General features: G+C 55.3%; 1 protein-coding gene across 2 annotated transcripts in view; it reads right to left on the bottom strand.

Annotated features, from left to right (window-relative positions):
* SLIT1 (slit guidance ligand 1) overlaps positions 1-22,298 on the bottom strand; it is a 182,494-nt gene that overhangs the window by 54,850 nt on the left and 105,346 nt on the right. For both annotated transcript variants that reach the window (XM_023641701.2, XM_070223435.1), the window contains exons 5-11: positions 8,772-8,843; positions 7,639-7,710; positions 6,913-6,984; positions 6,229-6,392; positions 2,969-3,116; positions 2,419-2,490; positions 1,799-1,870 (exon numbers count right to left, since the gene is read on the bottom strand). In XM_023641701.2, coding sequence (XP_023497469.2) covers positions 1,799-1,870; positions 2,419-2,490; positions 2,969-3,116; positions 6,229-6,392; positions 6,913-6,984; positions 7,639-7,710; positions 8,772-8,843 — 672 coding nt within the window. The remainder of the gene's footprint in view (positions 1-1,798; positions 1,871-2,418; positions 2,491-2,968; positions 3,117-6,228; positions 6,393-6,912; positions 6,985-7,638; positions 7,711-8,771; positions 8,844-22,298) is intronic.

The raw sequence follows: 22,298 nt of genomic DNA, 5'->3' as shown, positions 1-22,298 counted from the left end.
ACGCCAAGCAAGTCTTTCCAGAAACACCAGAAGGAAACAGACCCAAGAGCTAGCCATGCTGAGACCTGGGTGGTGGGATTGCAAGTGGGGTTTTGATCCTGTAGTATTTTCAGTTTTCTACAGTGAGCATGAATTCTGCATATAATTAGAAAAAAGGCAAAGGTTTGCCAAAGGCATGCAGGCAGGATGGTTCAGGCAGACGGTGACAGCATCAAGGGTTCGGGGGGTGTATTCCATTCCCGATATCACCAATAGCCCCTACATGCCACCCCGGTCAACATTCGGTCTGAGTAAAACAGACCGAGAGCTGTCTCTTCAAATGCAGCTTCAAGATCTTTCCTGAAGGGGAGCGCAGGAGCGGAGGCCCTGCAGGGGGGTCAGGCCAGCCCGCATGGGGAGCTCCGGGTGGCTTGAGTGGAGGCAACCATGGGACCACAGCTTGGATTGTACCCAGTCAGTGCCAGGAAGCCTCTGAGACGTGATCAGATCTGCCTTTGGAAAGATCCCTCAGTGGGCTGCGTGGAGAGCGGGTAGGAGGGGGCAGGAGATGCAGCAGTGAGGCAAGATCAGGACCTGCGAGATGGACGCTGTCAATGAGATCTGTGTGCCTGACATCGGTGGAGAGGTGGCTTCGACCAGGTACCCAGGAGCATCAGGAACCCACTGAAATGGGTTATTGTCATGTTCCCATTTAGGAGGAGTTTCATTCACTTCTCAGAGGAAGAGCCCTGCATTTTGGCACGCCACCTCCAGGGTCTGATCGCCTTGGTCAACGATGGTGACCCATCTCCAGCCTGTTAGGTACAGCTGTGTAGGTTGTACACTGCACAACTTAAAGGGTGCCATTCACAATTGGCCCCACCCACTACCTCAGACTCTACTCCCAGAGAAGAGAGTGCACACAGAAGGCGCTGAGCTGGCAGTCTCCTGCACTCCCCAAGGGGGAGTTCCATTCTGTTCCACTTCCCAAGGCCCTAATCTCTGAGAGGCATGTGTCCAGTGCTGCTGAGGGACAGGTAAAAACACTCATTCTTAAGAGTAACAAATGGCCCCTACTGTCGGGGAGCTTGCCCGACCACAGGGTGCCCTGAGCGCACTCCCTGTAGAGACAAAGTGCCGTGGGACCGCAGAGAGTGAAGGGCTTGGTGACCCTGGGGGTACAAGGAAGGGTTCTTGGAAAAAGAGAGATGAAGTAACAGTTCTGAGATGAATTTTTGATGCTGCACAACATTTCATAGATTGACAGGCCCCCCCAATAAACCCTTGAAGGAAAGAGAAGGGAAGTACTGGAGACAGGTGAAGAAAAACACAAACTTCACATCACCCACCACAACTTGGGATCAGAGCACGTTTGGGATAAAAGATACAAGGTGTGGCAAATGTCACAACTGGAGCTGGTGGCCGCTGCCCTTGTGGGTGACCTGGGAAAAGCTCCTCTGTGGGGAGACAAGGCCAACATGAAGGCTGGGCCAAATCAGATGACTGCTGCAAAGAATGCTGGGAAAATCCCCATGGCTGGGAGAGCACCACAGTTGCCAGGGGCAACTGTTCTGCCTAGCTTTCCCATGCACTTGGCCCTTGATTCCCTCTAGCCCTTCCAGCTGCAGAGGGTCCACCAGTGAGGAAGAGGGAGCTGGGCACAGCAACCCTGGACTTTGCAGCCAGAAGGAGACCCACTGAGGCCAGGGTGGGCAAGGGCTGTGGTCCCCCTCCAGCACCCATCAGAGGGACCCTGGGCCCTGCCGGCCTCCCTGGGGACGCCCTGGACCCTTGTGGGAGCCCTGGTGCTGCTACTCACAGCGAGTTCAGGGAGCGGAGGCCCTGGAAGGCATCGGGGGCGATCTCTGCGATCTGGTTGTTGCTCAGGTCTCTGCAAGGTGAGCAGAAGGAGAGAGGGTGGCTGAATCCTTCAGGGGCCACCAGGCCCTGACTGGCCCCCTCTAACTCCCAGAGGCCATGGGAGGGCAGGGCTTTCTTTGAAATTAGAAATAAGGGACCAGTTCTCCCGTCCATCTGAAAAACCCACGGCCACTAATTTCCCCGTGCAGTCAGGCAGGGCAGGGAGCTCCAGCCTCGGTCCATTCCTGACAAGGCTTCACCCTGCATCCCAGCTGTTGCCTAGAACCCCTCTCGCATCCACAATTGCTCCTATTGGTGCCTGAGCTGAAATGAGAGGATGACAGTCAGCTCTGGTCATGTGCCAGATCGGGCTCAGCACCCCATTTAGGCCTCACAACAGCCCTGTGAGGAGGCCACATGGCCACCATCCACACATCACAGATGAGCCTGGCGGAGGCTTGCCCAGGGCCACTCAGCAGTAGGAATCAGAGTGAGACCTGCCCGGGGCTGTGGCACGGTTGGTCTAGGCCCGTTCTCCTGCCCCAGGCTGACTCCCAGGGGGCAGCGGGAGGCACTCACATCCTCCGAAGCTTTCTGTAGGGAGAGAAGGCTCCTGGGGGGATGGACTTGATCCCGTTGAGCTCCAGGCGGCTGCAGAGAGAGAACACAGAGGAAGCCCAGGGTCAGGTCGCCCCAGCCCCAGCTGTTGCCTGCTGGGCTCGCCCACCCAAACCAGGCCCTTTGCCCCTGCTGCGCCCGCTCCCACCTCCATGTGGAGTAGATGGGCTGGTACAGGCAGAGAAAGGGGCTACTGTGAGTCAGGATCCATCATCCCAGGCTGCTGTGGCTGACAGTGGCTACGACTGATGCTAATGCTGACTGATTCTAGCAGACTCACCCAGCTCGGCTGGACAGATGGACCACAGAGGGACACCCTTCCCTAACCCTCCAGAGTTGCCCAGGCTTAGGCAGAGAGCTCAGCCCAGCCAAGGCAAACTGTGTCTTCTCCATTTGCTGAGGGGCCTCAGCAAGCCCTGGGGTGGTGCCTGTTCCAACCCTTCACAGGACCAGCAGGGCCTGGCCTAGCCCGGGGGCCTGTGTCCCAGCACCTGCCCCACCCTGTACTCACATCTCCGTCATGGTCTCGGGCAGGTTGGCGGGGATGGCGGTGAGGCCTTTGCCACGACAGTCCACGATGCCATTGCTGCAGGTGCACATGGCTGGGCAGGAGCCCGAGGAGAGGGTGCAGGAGGGCACGCGCCCAGCCTCCCCCTGGCCTGCGGAAACAGCAGGCTGTGACCTGGGTGTCCCATGTCAGCACCTCTGTCCCCAGCTGCACACTGATGGGTGGGGACAGGGGACACGGTGCTTTTCTTGATGAGGATGAACCAGCTGAGGTCACCAAGAACCACGCTGTAACTGTGGGTGCCCAGCACTTCGCCGGTACTTGTTTGAAGTTTGCTGATCTTGAATCTGAACCTAACAGGGCTGCAAGACACTGTGAGTCACACACTAGGAACTCCTGTCTAGATTCTGGAGCTCCGGGTCCTAGTCCAAGTCACTCAACACTTCTGAGCCTGAGTCTCCTTGTCTGTCACCAGGGATGACAAGGACTATGTTTTTTGAGTGCTCACTCTGTGCCACATGCTGGGATAAGTGTTGTACATGCAGCATCTCATTTAATCCCCCTGCTCAGCTCATGAGGAGCATGACATTATTGGGGCCATTTTAAAGGTGAGAAAACTGAGTCCTTGATATTCGTTCATTTGCATATAAACATTTTAATTGAAGTATAAATTATATAAAGTGCACTATCCTAAGTGTATAACTGGCTGAATTTCTACTTACAGATACACTCACGGAACCGTGCCCCAGACACGGAACATTTCCGTCACCCAAGAAGGCTCCCCCGCCCCTTCCCCAAGGTCACCACTATTCTGAGATCTATCACCAAGATTTGTTCTGCTTGTTTGTGGGCTTCACATAAACGAGATCAGACAGCAGCTTCTCTGGGGTCTGGCTTCTTCTGCTCAACATTAGCTCGTAGAGTCGCTTGTGGTGGTGTGTGTTTCAGTGGTTTGTTCTTTGTCATTGCTGAGTAGTAGTCTAGTGTATGGACGATTAGTGGATCCGTTCTCTTGTCGGTGGACATGTGGGTTGTCTCCAGCCCTGGGCTGTTAGGAGAAGCCCAGGATACTCCTGGAGGCATTTTTGCAAAGCATGTGCATGTACCCAGCAGTGGAGTCACAGGGTCATGGGGTAGACAAATATCAAGCTTTTGAAGTTTCTGTCAGACACTTCTGCAAGGTGCAATCCCATTTACACTCCTACCAGCATTGCCACCTTGAATCCTTCCCTTGGCTACCCTGAAGGTGGGTGCCCAGATCAAAGGAGACAAAGCTACGAGAACTTCTGGCAGACTGTGAAAGTGCCCTTCGAAGGAAAGGGGATGCCAGGGTGAACAGACTCCAAGGAGAAAAGATGCCTGAAGCTAGAGACCGAGGCCCTCCAGATGCAAAGCGAAAGGCTCCATTTCAAAATGAAAATTGTCCAACCCCAAAACCTGCAGCAGCTGTGATGGCTCAGAGGGGCAGCCTCAGCCCCAGCTCTCCTCACACGCGAGTACCTACCCATGTGTGCTCACACTCAGACACTCACACGCTTGCACACTCGCCTTCACACACTCGTTCTCTCAATACACATTCACACAGACTCACTCTCACACACACACTTTCTCACACACTCTCATACACACTCACACAGACATACTCACACACTCATATACTCTTGTACACACTCACACACTCACACTCACAGAAGCCCAGAACACTGCAGTGTTCAAGCACAGTCTCGGGCGCTGCCAGTGCTGTGGAGGAGGTGACAGCCGCCCCCTCCCCAGAGCCTCACATTGAGGAGAGGAGGCCGAGCCCAGTAGGTGCTTCCCCTTCAGCTGCACGTGGCTGGCAGGCTCAGAGTCCACAGACTTGGGAAAAATGGGCAGCCCCTCATCCTCTGTTGTGAATCTGAAAACCTTTCATTTGGGGCCGGCTCGGTGGTGCAGCGGTTAAGTGTGCACGTTCTGCTTCGGCGGCCCCGGGTTCGCCAGTTCGGATCCCGGGTGTGGACATGGGACTGCGTGGCAAGCCATGCTGTGGTAGGCGTCCCACATATAAAGTAGAGGAAGATGGACATGGATGTTAGCTCAGGGCTAATCTTCCTCAAAAAACAAAAACAAAAACAAAAACAAAACCCATTCATTCACTCAGCAAAGATTCCTTGAGCATTTCTGTGCCAAGCATGGGCCAAGTGCTGAGGAGATCGCCGGAAACCCCAACACGCGTACTCCACGTGCTCATGGAGCTTCCAGTCTATCGGGGACCTCCCCCAGGTCAGAGAAGGCTCCCTGGGCTCTGGAGGGTAAAGAGGAGTTGGCGGGCAACAAGGTGGGAAGGGAGTGCCCAACAGGGGCACAGCCTGTGAGAAGGCCAGGATGGGAGGCACCTGCTCCAGGAAGGGCAGAGGTGGGCATGGCCAGGATGCAGGGAGTGAGGAGGCACCGGGTAGGGGGAGGCCGAGATGAGCTGGCCCCAGCCTTGCAGAGCTGGAGGGCAGTTTGGACTCTCCAAGCACGGGGCCCCGAGTATAAAGCAGCAGTGACCTGTGCAGACTTGTAGGTCCTTTTAGGTCTTTCTGGTGCAGCATGGAGATCGCAGGAGCGGGAGAGGAAGTGGGGTGGCCAGTGGGGAGGCTCTCACGGGCCCCCAGGTGGGAGATGGAGGGCACAAAGTCTGGAGTCCACCTTACCTCAAACCGAGGCTAGAAGGCCCAACTCAATGACTCTTCCAGGTAGCAGGTGAGGCAATGGGAGGAGGGGAGAGGTGGGAATGGGAGGGGCAAGGAGGGGGGAGGTGAGAGGGTGGAGGAGGGTGGGAGGAGATGGGAGGAAGCATTGGATGGCAGCAAACAAACTAAAGCGTGGGGCAGAGGGGACGATGGTGGAGGAGGCAATGGGTGGGGGCCAGGAGAGGTAGAGGGGCAGGAGGGATAAAAGAGTGGAGGCAAGAAGTGATACATAGGGACAAAGGTGATAGATGAGAACAGGAGATAATGGAAAGGGCAGGATTGGGAGATGGGAGGGGACAGGAGGTGATGAGTAGGGACAGGAGGTGATAGATGGGGACCAGAGGTGGTGGGTGGTCCAGAAAGTGATAGATAAGGACAGGAGGTGATGGGTGGAAAAAGGAGGTGAAGGGTGAAGACAGGAGGTCAGGGGTGGGCCAGATTTAATGTATGGTGACAGGATGTAATGGGAAGGAACAAGAGGGGTGGAGGGAGGTGACAGGAGGCAGTTGACAGGCAGCCAAGAGCCCCAGCTGGGCCTACACCCACCTGAGCAGCTGAACTCGCTCTTCTGGACCTCGGCCACGTTGAGGCCGCGCAGGCTGGCGGGGCCTGAGCACTGGGTGAAGAGCCCGATAGTCGGCCGCTGCCTGAGCCACTGCGAGAGCCAGGCCAGGTGGCAGTCACAGAATAGGTGGTTGGAGTGCAGGCGGCTGCAGGGGGACAGGGTGGCTCACAACCCACCTGGGTCCCCAGCCCCCAGCCAAATAGTGGGAACTCCTCCACCTGGGCAAGGGCTGAGCTGCACTGGGCCCAGGCCCGGTCTACACCGTCAGCTGCACAGCTCAGCCCCAACTTGGGGATTATCTGAGCAGCGGGAGGCTTCCCGGCAGCTGCCCCCTCCCTGCCAGCACGCTCGGGGGTACCCCTGGGCTGGAGTGTGCCCAGAGGATATCGGTTCACCTCACTGAGCTCACCCAGACCCATGCCCCAAATCACACAACTCTTTTCCAAACACAAAGACAAATCATTTGTCTCCCAAGGAAAAGTCAAATATAAATGACATTCAACGGCCTTGTATTTTAGATCACCTCCCTCCCCTCCGACTCCAGTCAGCCCCCACCCTGGGCTGGCCGCTGAGGGTGCAGAGGAGAACGAGCTCCCCCACTGCCAGCGGAAGCCTTTGCCCCCTCTCCCCACCACCCCGGCACGGGTGCCCCCAGGCTCACTCACAAGGTCCGTAGCTTGGGCATGTGGTTGAAGCTGGACACAGGGATGGTGCTGATGTTATTGTTGTTCAGGGTCCTGAATGGGAACCAGAGTCATTTCGAGTCTGCCCCACAGGAAGTTACGTGGGAAGGGACAGCGCTTCACTCTGACAAACGGGCAGACTCTCAAACCGTGTTCCATGGTCTGCCCTTGACGGGGAGCAGCACTGGGCTGGACACGGGGGCTATGCCGGAGACCAGCAGACACCAAGCCACCCACAGGGAAAACCCCGACCTGAGACAGTGATTATGGGGCAGCTGCATCACAGGCTCTGAGTCAGGCAGGACAGGGGAGATGGAGCAAGGAGAGGGAGGGGATGCGTGCAGGCTTGGGCTGACTTGGGAGAAAGGTTGGAGGGTTTAGACAGACAGAGGGAGAAGGGGGAGGCATTCCTGCCTCAGGTGTCAGAAACTCCTTGAAGACACAGCCACTCGCCCTGGGCCACATCAAGAGCGGGGAAGGCCTGGGTCACGCTGCTGTGGCAGTGACCCCAGGAGCGTGTGTCCTCCCATCCTTGGTGGCACGTCTGGGAGAGCAGAGAGCATGGCCTCCGCCCTGGGCCTGGAACCCGCCTCCCCGGTCTCCTGCCTCCTGCACTGCTCCCAGGCCCCGACTCCAGCCACCTGGGCCTTGGCCCCTGCGTTAGGGGGGCTCTCCATGCTTCTGCCTCCCTTCCCAGACTTTACTTACAGCACCTCCAGCCCCCGCAGAGCTCGGAAGGCCCCTTCCTCGATGCAGCTGATCTGGTTCTTGTCCAGCTGTCTGTGAAGCAAAGGAAAGTTGTAGAGCAGAGGGCACGTGGCCCAGGGCAGGCATGTCTGCACGTTTTGATCACGCATTCCATTAGTTTAAAAAACGAGAGGCCTGACCCCAGTCATTTGTGCAGCACATGCATGTCTATCCCAATAGTGAACGATAAAAGCTTAAACTATTTCTTATTTTTAGTTAAAACAATAAATATAAAGAAAAGTTACATTATATTCCTCTACCCAACCTTGCATATCTCCTGGGGAGCAGGAACCACCCCTCAACTTCCCATTTTGGAGACCACCTACAAGGGTGCTGGCAGCTGAAAAATGAGGCTGTCACAGGAGCGGGGGCAGCCAGAGCTGGCAGACTGATTTTAGCCTGAGCGCCAAGGGCGACTGACGAGTGCGGCTACCTGGAGTAAACCGCAGCTGCGATGGGGGCCCCCTGGGAAGGAAGGCAGTGATTCATCACCAAGGTCTACTACAGGCTCTGGGGGGCGGAGGGGAGGGGTGAAAAACACGCCAGGCATTTGTCATCTCTGCGGCAGCTAGACTTCGGGAAGGTGGGAAGCCTGGACCAGAATAAATTTGAATATGAGAAATAAACCATTACATTTAAATAGCATTTGGCAAAGTGTATTTATTTCCATATCTCATTTAAACCTCAGAACAAGCCTGTGAGGTAACTATGATATCCCCATTTTACAGAACAACATATCAAGGGCCAGTGAAGTTAACTGACTTGCAGCAGCTTATACCACATGTACCTGGAAGAAGAGATTCAAACCCAGCCCTCCCAAACCACTGGAGGGCAAGGGCACAGAGACTATCCATTTAAACGGACGGAGAACATCACCCAAGCACCCCACAGTTCATGACACTTCCAGTCCCCAAAGGTTGCCTGTTTCCTAGGACCCCAGAATGTTCCAGAAGACTTTGCTGGCACCAGCCATCTCAGAACTCAGACCAGCTCCTTGGCTGCCTGGACCACAGAGCACAGGGAGACCCTCAAGGACGATGCCAGGGGCGGCCCTGCAGCCCCCGAGCCCCTCTCCCTCCCAGGCCTGTACTCACAAATTTTTGAGATCTGTAGCTCCGCGAAAAGCTTTCCTGGGGATGGCCTGGATGGTGTTCTCACTCAGGTCCCTGGGAGGATAAAGCCAGAGGGAGAGAAAACATTGGTCAGAAAAGATTTCTCCAGAGTGCCCTGCTGAGTCAGGGAGCTCGGTGGGCCACACAGCACCCAGACCAGTCTCAGCTGCATCCCAGTACATGGGCCAGGGCTGGACACACCTGGTACGCATGCGCTGAATGAATGAATGAGCTGCAGCTCGTCCCAAGTCACTCCCCTTCTCTGGGCAGAAGGGTTGCAGCTGGAGGGAGAAGCCTGGGACACTGGTGACCCCAACCCTGCCTGCCAGACCCACAGAGGTCAGCTCGTCCCTGGGGCATCATCCAGAGATGCAGAGGGGCAAGCAAAGGAGGGGCTTCTTGACGGCCCGCAGCCGCCCTGGGACCTGGGGCGGGTGTACCGGCATCTCACTCTGTGTTTTACTGATCAGGAACGGAGTCTCCAGAAGAAGGCACGACTGGATCCCAGGTAACCCAGCCAGAAGGTGGCCAACCCAGGTCTGAACTCCAGGCTAGTCTGACTCCAGATCCTGTGCTCCCGGGGACTGCAGGGAGCAGAGCCACCACTGAGAGCCTGGGCCCACAGCGGGGTCTAGAGCAGGCTGGCCCAGGGGCTCAGTGCAGCACCCCTGCCCTGCGGCTTCGTCACCTCCCCATTATTAACGTCCTCATGTGAGGGAGGATGCATTGCAGGGACTCTGCAAATCCCGGGCCTCTGCGAGCCCCAGGCCAGCTTCCACTCCCAGGCAGGACTGGGCCTCTGGCACCTGTCCCCCTGTCTGTCCCTCCCTCTCTCAACACCCTCCCTACAGACTTTAACAAACGCCCCTTTCCGGGGGAGCTTTTCCTTCCAACAGAGGACGTAGCGACTGCTGCCGTGTTCCGAGCACAGCTCCCCAGCTGCATAGCCCAGCACTTCACACGCGTGAGAACTTGACCCTCACACTAACTGTGGGGCAAATACTGTTCCCATGCCCAGTTCACAAAGGAGGAAAGGGAGGCTCAGAGAAGTTAAGCAGCTTCTTCGAGGGAACACAGCTGGTGTTCCCAGCTGGTGGGTGGTGACCCCAGAATTTGAACCCAGGCAGTCAGGTCCCAGAGCCTCCCCTTGCACGGCAGCCCCGGGAGTGGGAGGTGGAGTGGGAACTGTTACCTCGCCCATTTTGCAGAGGAGGGAACTGACCTCAGGAAGCTAAGTAACTTACCCAAGGTTAGACCAGGATGGGGCCCAGGCAGTCTGCTGGAGAGCCCTGCATCGGACACATCCGGCAGCCAGGGGCTGACTGTCCTGACGTGAGACCCAATGCCAGGCAGTTTGGAGGAGCCCCAGCCCCTTCTCCTGGGCCTGGCCCATGGGGGTCTAGTCATCCCTTTCAGCCATTCACCCCACAGGTCCCAGGGTTCACTCTGAGCCACGAGAACACGGCCCCCAAGGTCCCCAAGCGCACCGTCCCTGAGCTGTGGGAGCTGTTCCCCCTCTGTCTGGGTTTTCCTGCTGAGACAACAAAACAGAAGCGCCACAGCAGAGCGCAGGGGGCCCTGAACTCAGAAAGGCCACTTCGAATCCCGGCTGCCCCACCTCCTGGCTGTGTGTCTGTAGGGCAGCCCTTTTCCCTCCTGAGCCTATTTCCTCATATGCCAAGCAGGGGAATACAAGCCCGGCAACGACTGGCCCCAGGCCCCCAGCCCTTCACAGAGCAGGAACCAACGTCTGTAAGCTCCCTCCTCTCCACACCCCAGCCTTCCTGTCCCCTAGCCGCCCACCTGACCCCAGGCACCTGTGGTCCAAAGGGGCTTTGTGGCCATCAACACCCCCCGTTCCCTGTCCTCTCTCTCTCTGAAGGAAGGCGTCCCAAGCCTGTGACACAGATACCTCTCTCTGCTCCCAAACTGAACAGTCTTCCATTCCAGCCTGTGTCCTCCTCCACTCTCACCGGCCTGTCTGCGCCCCTTAGTGCAACCACGTTAATGCAACAGAAGCACCAGGCTCCCGCAGGTGAACTGCTGCCTCTTCCTCCCAGCGGGCAGCTTTTGGTGGTTTTAAAACATGTCCACACATTCTCTGACATTCTTCCCTTCCAAAGACGGAGCCTAACTCTCCTCCCCTTGAGTGTGGAAGGGACTTAGTAACTCAATTCCAAAGAAGAGAATATGACGGAATAACTTCTGAGACTAGATCGTGAGACACGCAGCTTCGTCCTTACTCTCTCTCATATCACTCCCTCTGGGGGAAGCCAGCCGCCATGTCACAAGGACACTCAAGCAGCTCTCTGGAGAGGCCCACAGGGAGAGGAACTGAGGCCTCCTGCTGAGCCAGCACCGTTTGCCAGCCATGTGAGGGAGCCGTCAGGAAAGCAGGTGCTCCAGCCCCAGTCCAGCCTTAAGATGATGCCGCCTGCTATTATGGGAATGTCTGTGTTCCCCCAAAATTCAGGTGTTGAAATCCTAATGCCCAACATGATGGTACTAGGAAGTGGGGCATTGGGGGGGGTGCTTTGGTCATGAAGGGGGAACCCTCGTGAATGGGATTAGTGCCCCATGAAAGAGGTCTGAGAGAGCCCCCTTGTCTTTCTGCCACATGAGGACATGGCTACGAGCCAGGAAGCGGGCCCTCACCAAACACCGAACCTGCCAGCACCATGATCCTGGACTTCCCAGCCTCCAGGACTGTGAAAAATAAGTATTTCTTGTCTATAAGCTACCCAATTTATGTTTTTTTCTTTTTTTTTTTTTCAGGAAGACTGGCCCTGAGCTAACATCCGTGCCCATCTTCCTCTACTTTATATGTGAGACGCCTGCCACAGCATGGCTTGACCACAGCAGAACATGCGAACTTAACCGCTGCGCCCCCAATTTATGGTATTTTTGTTATAGCAGCCTGAACAGACTAAGGCACAGCCACAGCCAACATCTTGGCAGCAATCTCATGAAAGACCGCCAGCCAGAACCACCCAGCCACCTAAGAAAGTGTGAGATAATAAATATTTATTGTTCTTTTAGGCACCACATTTCGAGGTAATTGGCTACAGAACAATCAATGACAAAAACAGTGGTGTTGGGGGGAATGGTCGGGGAGATCAGAGGCTTGGAAGTTGTGCTGGAAAGCATAGTGCTGCCCGAGGGCATGAGGACCCCTGAGAGCCTTTGAGGATGGCAAGGCCATGCTTAGACCGGATGTGAATGAACTGAAATATGTTGGAGACTTGGCTCCATCATTTCCCTCTTTGGGCCTCAGTTTCCTCAATTGTCAAATGCGTAGGCCAGAACAGATGATCTTGAGCACGTGGGCCCACCACATGCGGAGGACTCCAAGACATAACAAGTGAGGCAGTCGCTTCTTAGGGCATCTGAGGTCCCGGGGGAGGGGAGGTGGAGGGGAGGGAGAGGGGAGCCCATTGCTAATGAGGAGTGGGATGAGAGAGGATGGACCCGGCCACCTGCCTTCTCCTACCTGCAGGGAGTCAGGGAGAATGGGGCATGTATGGTGAGGGCAAGAGGAGGGCAGGGAGGGGCAGTGGACTGGAGACTTCTGCCAAGTCAGGAAGATGAACACACAGAGGGTGGGGACCTCCAGCGGGACCCTCATCCGGTCCCCAGCCGGCAGTCTGCCCTTCTGCCACGCCTGGGAGGGAACGCTGCACCAGCAACTCACATCCATTATTCCGTTTAATCCTTACCACAACCCTGCAAGGAAAGTTTTTTATTTGCATTGATTAGTTTATTGATTGAGGCCAACCTTGTTCCAGAAAGGCTTTAAGGCAGCTTATAGGGATTTATAAAACAGCAAGAGAGCAGGAGTGAAAAGTAGGGCAAAGAGAAGAAGAAAAATCAATAGCAGATACCAAGAAGGCAGCACCACGTGACCCACACCCCTGCTAGGTCCGGGCAGAGTGTGGGCTCTGGGCTTTCTGAAAGCAGAGGTGGAAAGGGGGAAATGGCCAGTTAACAGCGTCCTCAATATCCGTATAAATGTAAATGGACCAGTTTCTCAGGAGTATAGCGGATTTGGGCACTAAGATGAGACAAGAATTTCTCCAGTGGTTTTCATAAAAAAATAACAGTGTGGCCTAATCACTAACACTAGAACCTTATAACAAAAGGGTTCCAAGTGTCTGTTTGTTATAACAGCTTTGCATCAAGGTATGATGCAGGAGAAGCAATTTTATAAGGACTCACATGGGGGCTAAGTGGGGAAGGGAGCGGAAGGGACAGTCTGTGCGAGGGCAGGAGCCCTCACAGAGGGCACGATCCAGGAGGAGTCACTCAGGTTTGCCTGGAGCGAAAGAGGATGTGGGCAGGAAAAGGCTTTGCAGGCCAGAGAAGGTGACAGCTTATACCAGAGAGGGGTGTGCTCCGATGGCCTTTTAGACTTGACTCTGGGGCACCAGCGCTTACAGAGGAAAGATACTGCCCCCAGGCAGGCAGGTGATGGGACACCAAGACCCAACCCATAAGGTGAGGGTCCAGGGGTGTGTGTGGACCCACTCAGGTCCAGCCCACAGCAGTGAGCAGCTCACACTGTTAAAATGAGTAAAGGAAAATGAATTAGAGACACTGGAAGAGGCCAGCCTCTGGACCAGATGGGTGCACCTTGGAAGTCTGAGGAAAATGTGGCATGCTGGCCACAGAGAGGGTGTGGAGAGAGCCTGAACTCCCCATTGAGAAGGATCCAGATTCGATTCCTGCTTCTACCATTTATCAGCCATGGGGCCCGGAAGGAACACACCAGGGGGCTTCAGTTTCCCTATTTGTAAAATGACGATAGAAAAACCTACCACACAGGGGTTTGGAGAAGATTAAATGAGTTCGTGTATTAAGCTTCTGTCCTAGTACCTCCATCTGGCAATATTTAAGAAATGCTGGCTTTCCTCCCGCCTTAAATGCCAGCCAAACCCTTTCCTAAGGTCTTGCCTGCTGTTTCCAGTTTGCTCACTAGGCTGCGCCAGAAGCCTTCCCTGGACTCGATGTCTTCCCAGCCACATCCCAAAGGAAAGAAAGCTATTCTTACTGGTTTTGCTCCAGCTGACCTCCTACGTGGTCAACAATTGTCTTGTCTTCCCAAACCTCTCTGAAATAAAGTTTCTCATCTCCATTTCCACCAGGTTGACATGCAAACCCAAAAGGCACCACCTCCATCCTTCCTCACCGCATTTTCCCGGGTCCTGAGCCTCCTTTACCTCCCTCAAACTTGTTCATTTTTGCCCCATCCTCCTCCACAGTGACCTTGTCACAGGCCCCGAGGTGAGGAGCATGGCCTGGGGGGTGTCGGGGAGAACGAGATACACGGAGAGAGGCCATCCCAGAAGAGGGAGGATTCTGGAACTGGAAGGACAAACCAAAACCGGGAATAGCTGGTGGGCTGATCCTGGCCCCAGAAGGAAGCAGAGGCGCAGAGCCATGGGGCAGACAGGGGTGCAGAAGGAAGTCCCGGGCAGACAGCGAAAAGCAGGTTCCCAGGACAAGGACGCAGCAGCCAGCCCATGGACAGGACTGGGGAGATAAACACAGGCCTGGGGACAGATTCTAAGCGTGAGGATGAGGTCCTGGATTTCTGACAAGCTCCCAGGGGATACGGATGCTGCAGGTGCAGGAAGTACACACTGGGAGGCCAGGGCGTACAGGAGAAAGCCCACAGCTGAGTGACACAACAGTGACTTGGGTTCACAAGCCCTGGCTCGCGCACTGAAATCATGTGGCCTTGGGTAAGTCACTTAACCTCTCTGACCTCAGTTTTCTCATCTGTAAAATGAAGGTGAGAAGTGGCACCCACCTCGCAGGATCTTATGTGACAAGTGCTGTGTTCTCACCTTTGCCTACTATTCCACTTGTACTGATTTCCCCAGTTCTTCAAATCCCTCCTGCCTAAGGACCTTTGCACTTGCTGTCCCTCTGCCTAGAATATTCTTCCTCCACTCTTCACCCAGTAAACTCCTATTCATCCTTCACACTTCAATCTATAGACACTTCCCCTGATGATCCCTCTGCTCCGGGCTCCCAGGACCCACGTGCTTTTCCTTCTCAGCACTAATCCAGGGTTAGACTGAAATACTGAGTTTCGGTTAACATCCCTCTCCCCCTCCAGACCATAATCTCCCCAGGGCACTGTGTCTTTTCTCCCCTAATGCAACCCTGGACCTGGCACACTGCACGGGCTCAGTAAATCTTAGCTGAATTGAAGTGGAGTAGCTCCTTATATGACTGTCTTGCTCCAATCCTTCTGCATTTTCCTGAACAAAACAAGGAATTAGGACAGGCTGTGTGGCTGAGATGGGGAGGCGGGGGCTTGGAGCGGGACAGGCTGGCTTGGCGTCATCACCGTGAGAGGACACTGGCACCTGCTCTGCCTGATGGGCACGGATCCAGTGGGATGTGGGCTCTGAGACGAGGGCGGCGCTGGAGAAAGCAGCACTGGTCGTCGATGCTGTTCAGTCCACTCAGGCTCTCCTCCCCTGTCCTCAGGGCATATGACTAACCCACTTCGGTTTATTATGAGCATGAGCAGGTGCTTTGGGTGGCCTCTAAGGAAGGTGAGCAACTCTCCCAGGACCCCACAGGAAGAGAGGGAACTGGGGCCCCTGAGAGTCCACCCTTGGGGGTTCAAGGTTAGGGTCCTGCCAGCAAAGGTCCCCCAGCCTGAAGCCCAAGCTCAAGGGCCCCGAGCGGCAGCCCCTGGGCCTGGGAGCATCCCAGTGACCCCAGCTGGGTCCGAAGAGGGCAGCCAGGCCCATGCCCGACTCAGGCACCGTCCCAGGGCCCTGCTCCTGCCGCGCCGCCTCCGGCACACTTGTCAAGCCCTCCAGCCTCTGCCAGGGCTGCTGAAGCACGGCTGGGAAGCCGGGGTCGGGACCCCATGTTCTCGCGGCTAATCCCCCTTCACGCTCTAACCAGATTGGGCCCTGCTGGCAGACCAGCCTCCCAGGGGATCAGTGAGGGGCCCTGCTGGGGACCGCTGGGGACCAGCCAAAGCCCCACTCGGCACAGGGTTCCTGCCGCCTGCTGGCCCACCTACTCCCACTGCAGAGCTCGGAGCCTGTCCAGCTGCCTCAAGCCACACAGAGGATCTGGGCCACCTGGCCTGTCCCCTCGTCCCTCTGCAGCCTGTCTGGTTACCCTGAGCCCACCAAACAAGGGGCCTGACTGGCAGGGAACTGGGCCACCTCACCTCACTGTTGGATTAAGGACTCAGCCCCAGAGCAAACAAAACCAGCTGTGTCCCCACCAAGGGGCCTCATGCAAGTTTCATACCCCCTGAGCCTCAGTCTCCTCCTCTGTCCGGTGGGAATAATCTAGGGGTGGTGGGGCCTAACCGAGGCTATGTGTGGCGCTCTGGGTCAGGGCTGGCAGAGTCGGTTGCCATTGCTTGTACTTTATAATTGTCCTTATGGGGCTCTGTGTTCGGGTGGGTGGGGGGCGGCCAGGCTTGAAAAATCCAGGACTGGGAATCAGGAGGGTGAGGCTTGAGGTCAGCTCCGCCACCAGCCGCTACATGATCTCAGTCTCGCCTTCCAACAGCACTGACTCCCAGCGAGGTGGGGAGGATTGAATTGCACACTGTGGGGGTCACGCCCTCCACACCCAGCATGGGCAGCCTCACACTGCTGCTGCTGGTGGGCACACCAGGAGCCCCACAGCGGGTGACTCAGCACCCATGTCTCAGGCACCTGGACCAGCGTTGGCGGAGCCACCTGGGAGTTTGTTAGAAATACGAACTTTCTGGCCCCACTTACTGAATCAGAATCTGCAGTTTAGCAAGACCCCTGGGCGATTCATATGCATATTAAAGTTTGAAAAGTGCAGCATCTAACAGAAGGAAGTCTAAAAATGTTTTCTGTCCCCAGATAGGGGGAGAACACACTGGGCTGCAGCCCCTGTACCTGACCAGCGTTTCAAAGCAAGGGGCACAGGCACCACCTCCTCTTCTTTGGAGCAGGGTGGGGGGCCTTGAACACAGACACCCCCCGTGGGCAGAGAGAGGGAAAAGCAGCCTGTGACCCATCCCCTGTGGCGTGCCACTGCCCACCTTCATGGGGAATGGAAGAGAGGGCAGCAATGATGGCCACTGCATTGGCACACTGCCCCCCATGCATTCCTGCTGGGGCTGGGGCAGGTGGACACTGTCTGAGAGCATTGGTAAGAACCAGGCTGTGGTACTCAGCTCCTCTGAGGAGCTCAGGAGTCACCGCTCCAGCTCCGGGCCCCAGGCCTGGGCTGGGAGACAGAGCCCCCTGGGCTGCTCTGCACCCAGGCCCCCGCTGCAGGATGAGCTCCCAGGGCAGAAGTTGGTGGCGCCCCCTAGTGGGATGCCGAGGGGCTCCTGGGATCTGGCGGGAGCGTCCCTCCCCTGTCTCTGCCTGTCCTTCCAGCCCTCCCTCAAATCCCACTCTTCCCACCCAGGAGGGAAACAAATTCTGCGATTTCCCCTCCCCGCCCTGCTCTCCCCAGCCCATGGCGGGACATTCAGGTGCCCCAGATCCACGTTGTGTGGGCGTATTACATGTGTGTGCACAGGTCCCCAGGTGCCCTTCAAGGTAGGTTGTTGAGAGGCATTTGGTGATAAGGACCTGAACCTGCCGCCTCAGGCTGCGACCTCAGGGCAGGGACCAGGGCTTTGTCACTCCCACATCTCAGGTCCTCCCAGGAGATGCAGACTCACAGCTTCTCCATGGCTGGTTCTCTGTGTGAATGAGTTTGTTTCATCACCTCCAGAAGTCAAGTTTGGGTAGGGGACAGGGGAGGGTGCTGAAGAGACCAGGGAGCAGTGTCAAAGGGACACATGGGTGAGGTGAAGGAGGAACTGGTCCCCTGGCCAAAGACCTACTTTCCTTTGGTCTTGGGCCCTGCCCCCCTGCCATGGTCCAAACAAAGGAAAGACCCCAGGGAGCTGCCCCTCCCTCCTCCTCTGAAGTGGCCGGTCCCCAGTTCCCCTTGCTCATCCTTGTGTGCTCTCCCGACCCCTCTCCTCTGCTCCCCTGATGCCAGAGTCAGGCCAGCTGGAGTAAGCGGCTGAGAAGCCAGTGTCCCCAAAGGAAGCCTCAGTGAGGGTGAGGCTCTGATCAGCCAGTAGCTGGTCTGGGAGGGCAGCCAGGTGACCTGGGTTCAAAAGGAAGCTCAGGGGCCGGCCCGGTGGCACAGCGGTTAAGTGCACACGTTCTGCTTCAGCGGCCCGGGGTTGGCTGGTTCAGATCCCGGGTGGGGACATGGCACCGCTAGGCAAGCCATGCTGTGGCAGGCATCCCACATATAAAGTAGAGGAAGATAGGCATGGATGTTAGCTCAGGGCCAGTCTTCCTCAGCAAAAAGAGGAGGATTGGCAGCAGTTAGCTCAGGGCTAATCTTCCTCAAAAAAAAAAAAGGAAGCTCAGCCCCAACTGGCTGCCTCTTTGTGCCTCAGTTTCCTCTTCTGTAACATGAGCTTACAAGGGGAGTAAATAAGGGAAGGTATGTGAAAAAATCCAGAAGACCATCTGGCACTCTGTAAGTGACAATCAATTGTACTTTGGTAAGGCTTCCAACTACCCCGACTCGTTGCTGGGCGGTCCAGCTCTGTCCCCTCTCCTCCTCCCTCCTGAGGCAGCTATAAGATACATGGAATCAAAATACATGCATGCTCTGTGAGGTTTTCAGGTTTTAAAGAATGTTGAACACCCCCTTCCCCCAGGGAGCTCCTGCAGGTGGTTTTGGAGGCTGACACCATGGATGGTGGGGTTGGAGGTTTGAGGAGAAAAGGGCTGGTCTGAGTACCCAGTGTGTGCCAGGCGCTGTCGGCTGGAGAGGTGCCCTCCCTTCCCCGCTGACCATACAGCCGGAAACCTGCACATCCTCCGGGGGCCGGCCCCCTCCCTCCAGCCCCGCAGAGTTAATGTTGCAGAAACCTCATTAGGAAGAGACATTAAGCAGCCCCGGATCCCTGTGCCATAAAACCAGCCTGGGGAGCGTTTCCTTGAACCGGGCTGTTTGCTATGCAGCCACTGAGCATCACTGCCAGTCAATTCCCACAATAGAGTCATCAGAGGAGATGCATGCAGCCCACAAAGACCACGGAGCCTTGCCAAGGAAAAGCTGCTCAGAGTCCCAGTCAGGAGCGAGCTGCTCGGGGAAAAACAGGAAACAGAACCAGCAGGCCCAGGTCTCAGCCACCACAGCAAGAACAGAGTGATGGCAAAAGGTCGGCTGAAGCAGGCAGGGGGAATGCAGGCCGCTCCGCATTTGAGTGACAGGCAAGGAGGCCGTCACTGTACTCAACCACCACGCACAGAGCCCCAGGAAGCCCCAGGTGCTCTGCTGAGTCCTAAGCGGGGGTGCACTGGGGGAGACAAGGCTCTTGTCCTAGACACCTACAAGTTGTTAGGACCAATAACTTCAGAGAGTCCCAGCCTAGAGGCACAATGATGAGGATGCAGCAGGAGACAGAATCAAAATAAAGAGGAAAGAACATGAGTCAGACAACCCTGGGTTTGATTCCAAGCTCCACCATTTACAGCCTGTGTGGCCTTGGGCAAGTTACTCAACCTCTCTGAATCTGAATCATGTGTAAAGAGAGTTAATCTCAGCTCCCTTTTGCTGGGTTGTGGTGAGGACTGAATACCACATGTGCATTTACATAAAGCACAAAAACAAGCAAAACGAATCTATGCTGTTAGAAGTCTGGATGGTGGTCACCCACGGGGTGGGGATTAACGACTGGAAGGAGGTACACGGGGCTTCCAGGTGCCCATGATGTTTTCCTTCCTGATCTGGGGCTGGCTACACGAGAGTGTTCACTTTGTGAAAATTCAGCGAGTTATAGATATGAAGATACATAACACAGAGAGAGAAAAGTTGCACTTTTCTGTAGGTATGTTATACTTCAATGAAAAGTTTTCTAAAATAACATGTAAAGCAGTAATTCCGTGTGCGGCGCTTTGCAAGAATTCAACAAATGCCAGTGCCCCGCCTCCCTGATCCCCCCTGGAGGAGACAAATGGAGAAAAAATCTTCCGAGGTGACAAACACTCGAAGAACTGGGGCTTACAATTGTAGGTGGTGGGGAAATTCCAGGCTGAGGGGAAACTGCCCAGTGGACACTTCAGGGGAAACAACGCCCACCCCAAAGTGACGAGGGGCTGGGGACCAACTTCCAACAGCTGCGGAGGGAGAGAGTGGGCACCGGGGTGCATGCGCATGCTGACTGCTGGGGGAGGATGCTGCATCCCAAGGACGAGGCGTCTAGACCTCAGGATCAAGCCAGGCGGGGGGGGGGGGGGGGGGGGGCGGGCTGGAGAGGCGAGGACTTGGGGGAAACCAGGGCAGAAGTAGGGAAAACGAACCAACAGAAGGGCCTTCTGAGCAGGTCTGGATTCCTTTTCCACCTTGTTTCAGGTAGGGGTTAAGGCAGTTTTAAGAATACATTATAAAATGGAGCAAGATAACAGGAACCAGAGGAAGAGTAAAAAAAAAAAAAAAGAAAAGAAAGAAAGAAATGAGTAGAAATACCAAATGAGAAAGAGAAGCACGCCCTACAAAAGACTTTGCATCTGCTACAAATGGGCGCTGGGCTTCTCCCAGCCTAGGGGACGTCAAGACTGATGAGCAATTTACCAGGTCCGTACATGAAAACAAGCTTGGGAGAGGCGTGACCTTTCCTGGTTCTAAAACCAAGCATGGAGGCCTCCCACGGGTCCCTATGAAGAGGCAGCCATAGCATGGAAAGGCAAGACCCTCACCAGCATCCCCAGAGGAGGCCCAAGGACGCTAGGTCACCTCCTTCTGAGTCACTTCCCCAGAAGCCCAGTCACAGATCAGCCAGTTCTCCAAAGGGTTAATTTGCCAAATTTCTTTGTTTCCTTTACCAATTTGGTTTTAATTGGGTTGCTTTCCATTTGTCTTCACAACGACCTGTTAGGGGCAGTTGGGTTACCCCTGCCCCAGCTCCCCGCAGTTACAGGAAGAGACCAGGACAGGGACTTCACTAATTTACACACCAGGGCAGAGACAAATGGGACAGTCCTTAAAATGGCTATGATAAAGACAAAATGCAAACCAGTTGACTCACACCAAATAGTTAAAGGAAGTAAGTCAATTTGATGAATTGGTCATTTGACAAATTGGCCATTCAGTGAATTGACTTTTGGCAAACTGGCTTTTAGCAAAATGACATTTGGTAAATTGGTCTGCTTCTGACACAGCAATGTGTTTCACAGGGCAATTACTCACACACTCCCAGTCCAGACTCACGGCCTGGTACCAGAGCTCAGAGAAGTCATTCTGCAGACGGGTCAACCCCACACCATCTAGGACACTGCTCTCCACTGGACTGGTTTAAGCCAGGGTTGATTTCAGAATATTTTGAGGGATGCATGCCCTGCACAGCGTGCAGGCCATCCTTCATCTGTCTCGTTTTGTTAAGCTCATCTAGACTCTGTGGGCAGACTCTGTGTGTTCTCCCTGATAAGGATGTGGGAGTAGGATGGGCAGGATTCAATGTGGTTTGGGAAGATAGAGAACCAAGGAGAGGGGCAACAGGGCTGGGCAAGTAGAATCCAGGCTGTGCTGGGGAAGGGGCCTCCACTCAGGGCAAGTGACCAAGTTCCCAGTGTGAGCTTCCCCAGAGAAAATTCTGAGGCCCTGGCAGGGCAGCCCATGCCAGAACAGATGTCTCATTGAAGCCTGTGGCAGGAGCAATCCACCAAGGAGGCCAATAGAGTACCACTGAGCCCCGGGGGCATTCCCAACCCTCTCTTCCCTGGCCCCCAAGGGAAACTGCGGCCCATTTCTTTACCAAAGACCTTGCCATTGTCTCTAGTCCAAAAGACCCCAACTCCCTCCCTGGTAGGCAGAAAGACAGAGCCCTGCCATGTTATGGGGCAAGGAAGGTTTCTAGGCCCGGCTGAGTGTGACCTGCAGGTGGTCACAGCCAGGAGAGCTCAGAGGAGCCAGGAGGAGAAGCTGTCTGAGGAGCTGTCCGTGGTCCTGAACCCTCTCAGCAGCTCTACCTCTGGGCAGGACTAAACACACACCTTGGAGCCTAGCCACCTCCAACCTTACCCATACAGCCCCCACTCCAGACCTTGTCTACTCAGCTTTTCTGTTTTCACAAGCCCACAGGGAGTCTAGCTCATAACATACACACAGAGGGTTTGGAGAGCAGTATTATGAGCCTCAAGGGACCCACGCTTAGACTCTTAGGAGAGGCATGTGCTGAGTACCATCCATGTCACTGAGCTACTTCTAGATGGAGGTGAAGCTCGACCTTCATCCACTTCTTCAGAAGTCCGACCTCCCACTGCCTGGACACAGACCCAAGCACAGAGAGGCGCTGAGAAGCCGTCTGGCCATGCCCCAAAAAACTACCCCCAGATCCTCACACAAAAGCCACCCACTTTAAACCTTAAGACTTAATTATCATCACTGACTCTTGTAGAAGACACAACTATTATTAATGAGGATGATAGCTGCAAAAATTGAGTATTATGTGCCTAGCACTGTGGTAGG

This window comes from Equus caballus, chromosome 1 (assembly GCF_041296265.1).
Source record: "Equus caballus isolate H_3958 breed thoroughbred chromosome 1, TB-T2T, whole genome shotgun sequence".
NCBI classification, from domain to species: domain Eukaryota; kingdom Metazoa; phylum Chordata; class Mammalia; order Perissodactyla; family Equidae; genus Equus; species Equus caballus.
This window is presented reverse-complemented; position numbering and strand designations above follow the sequence as displayed.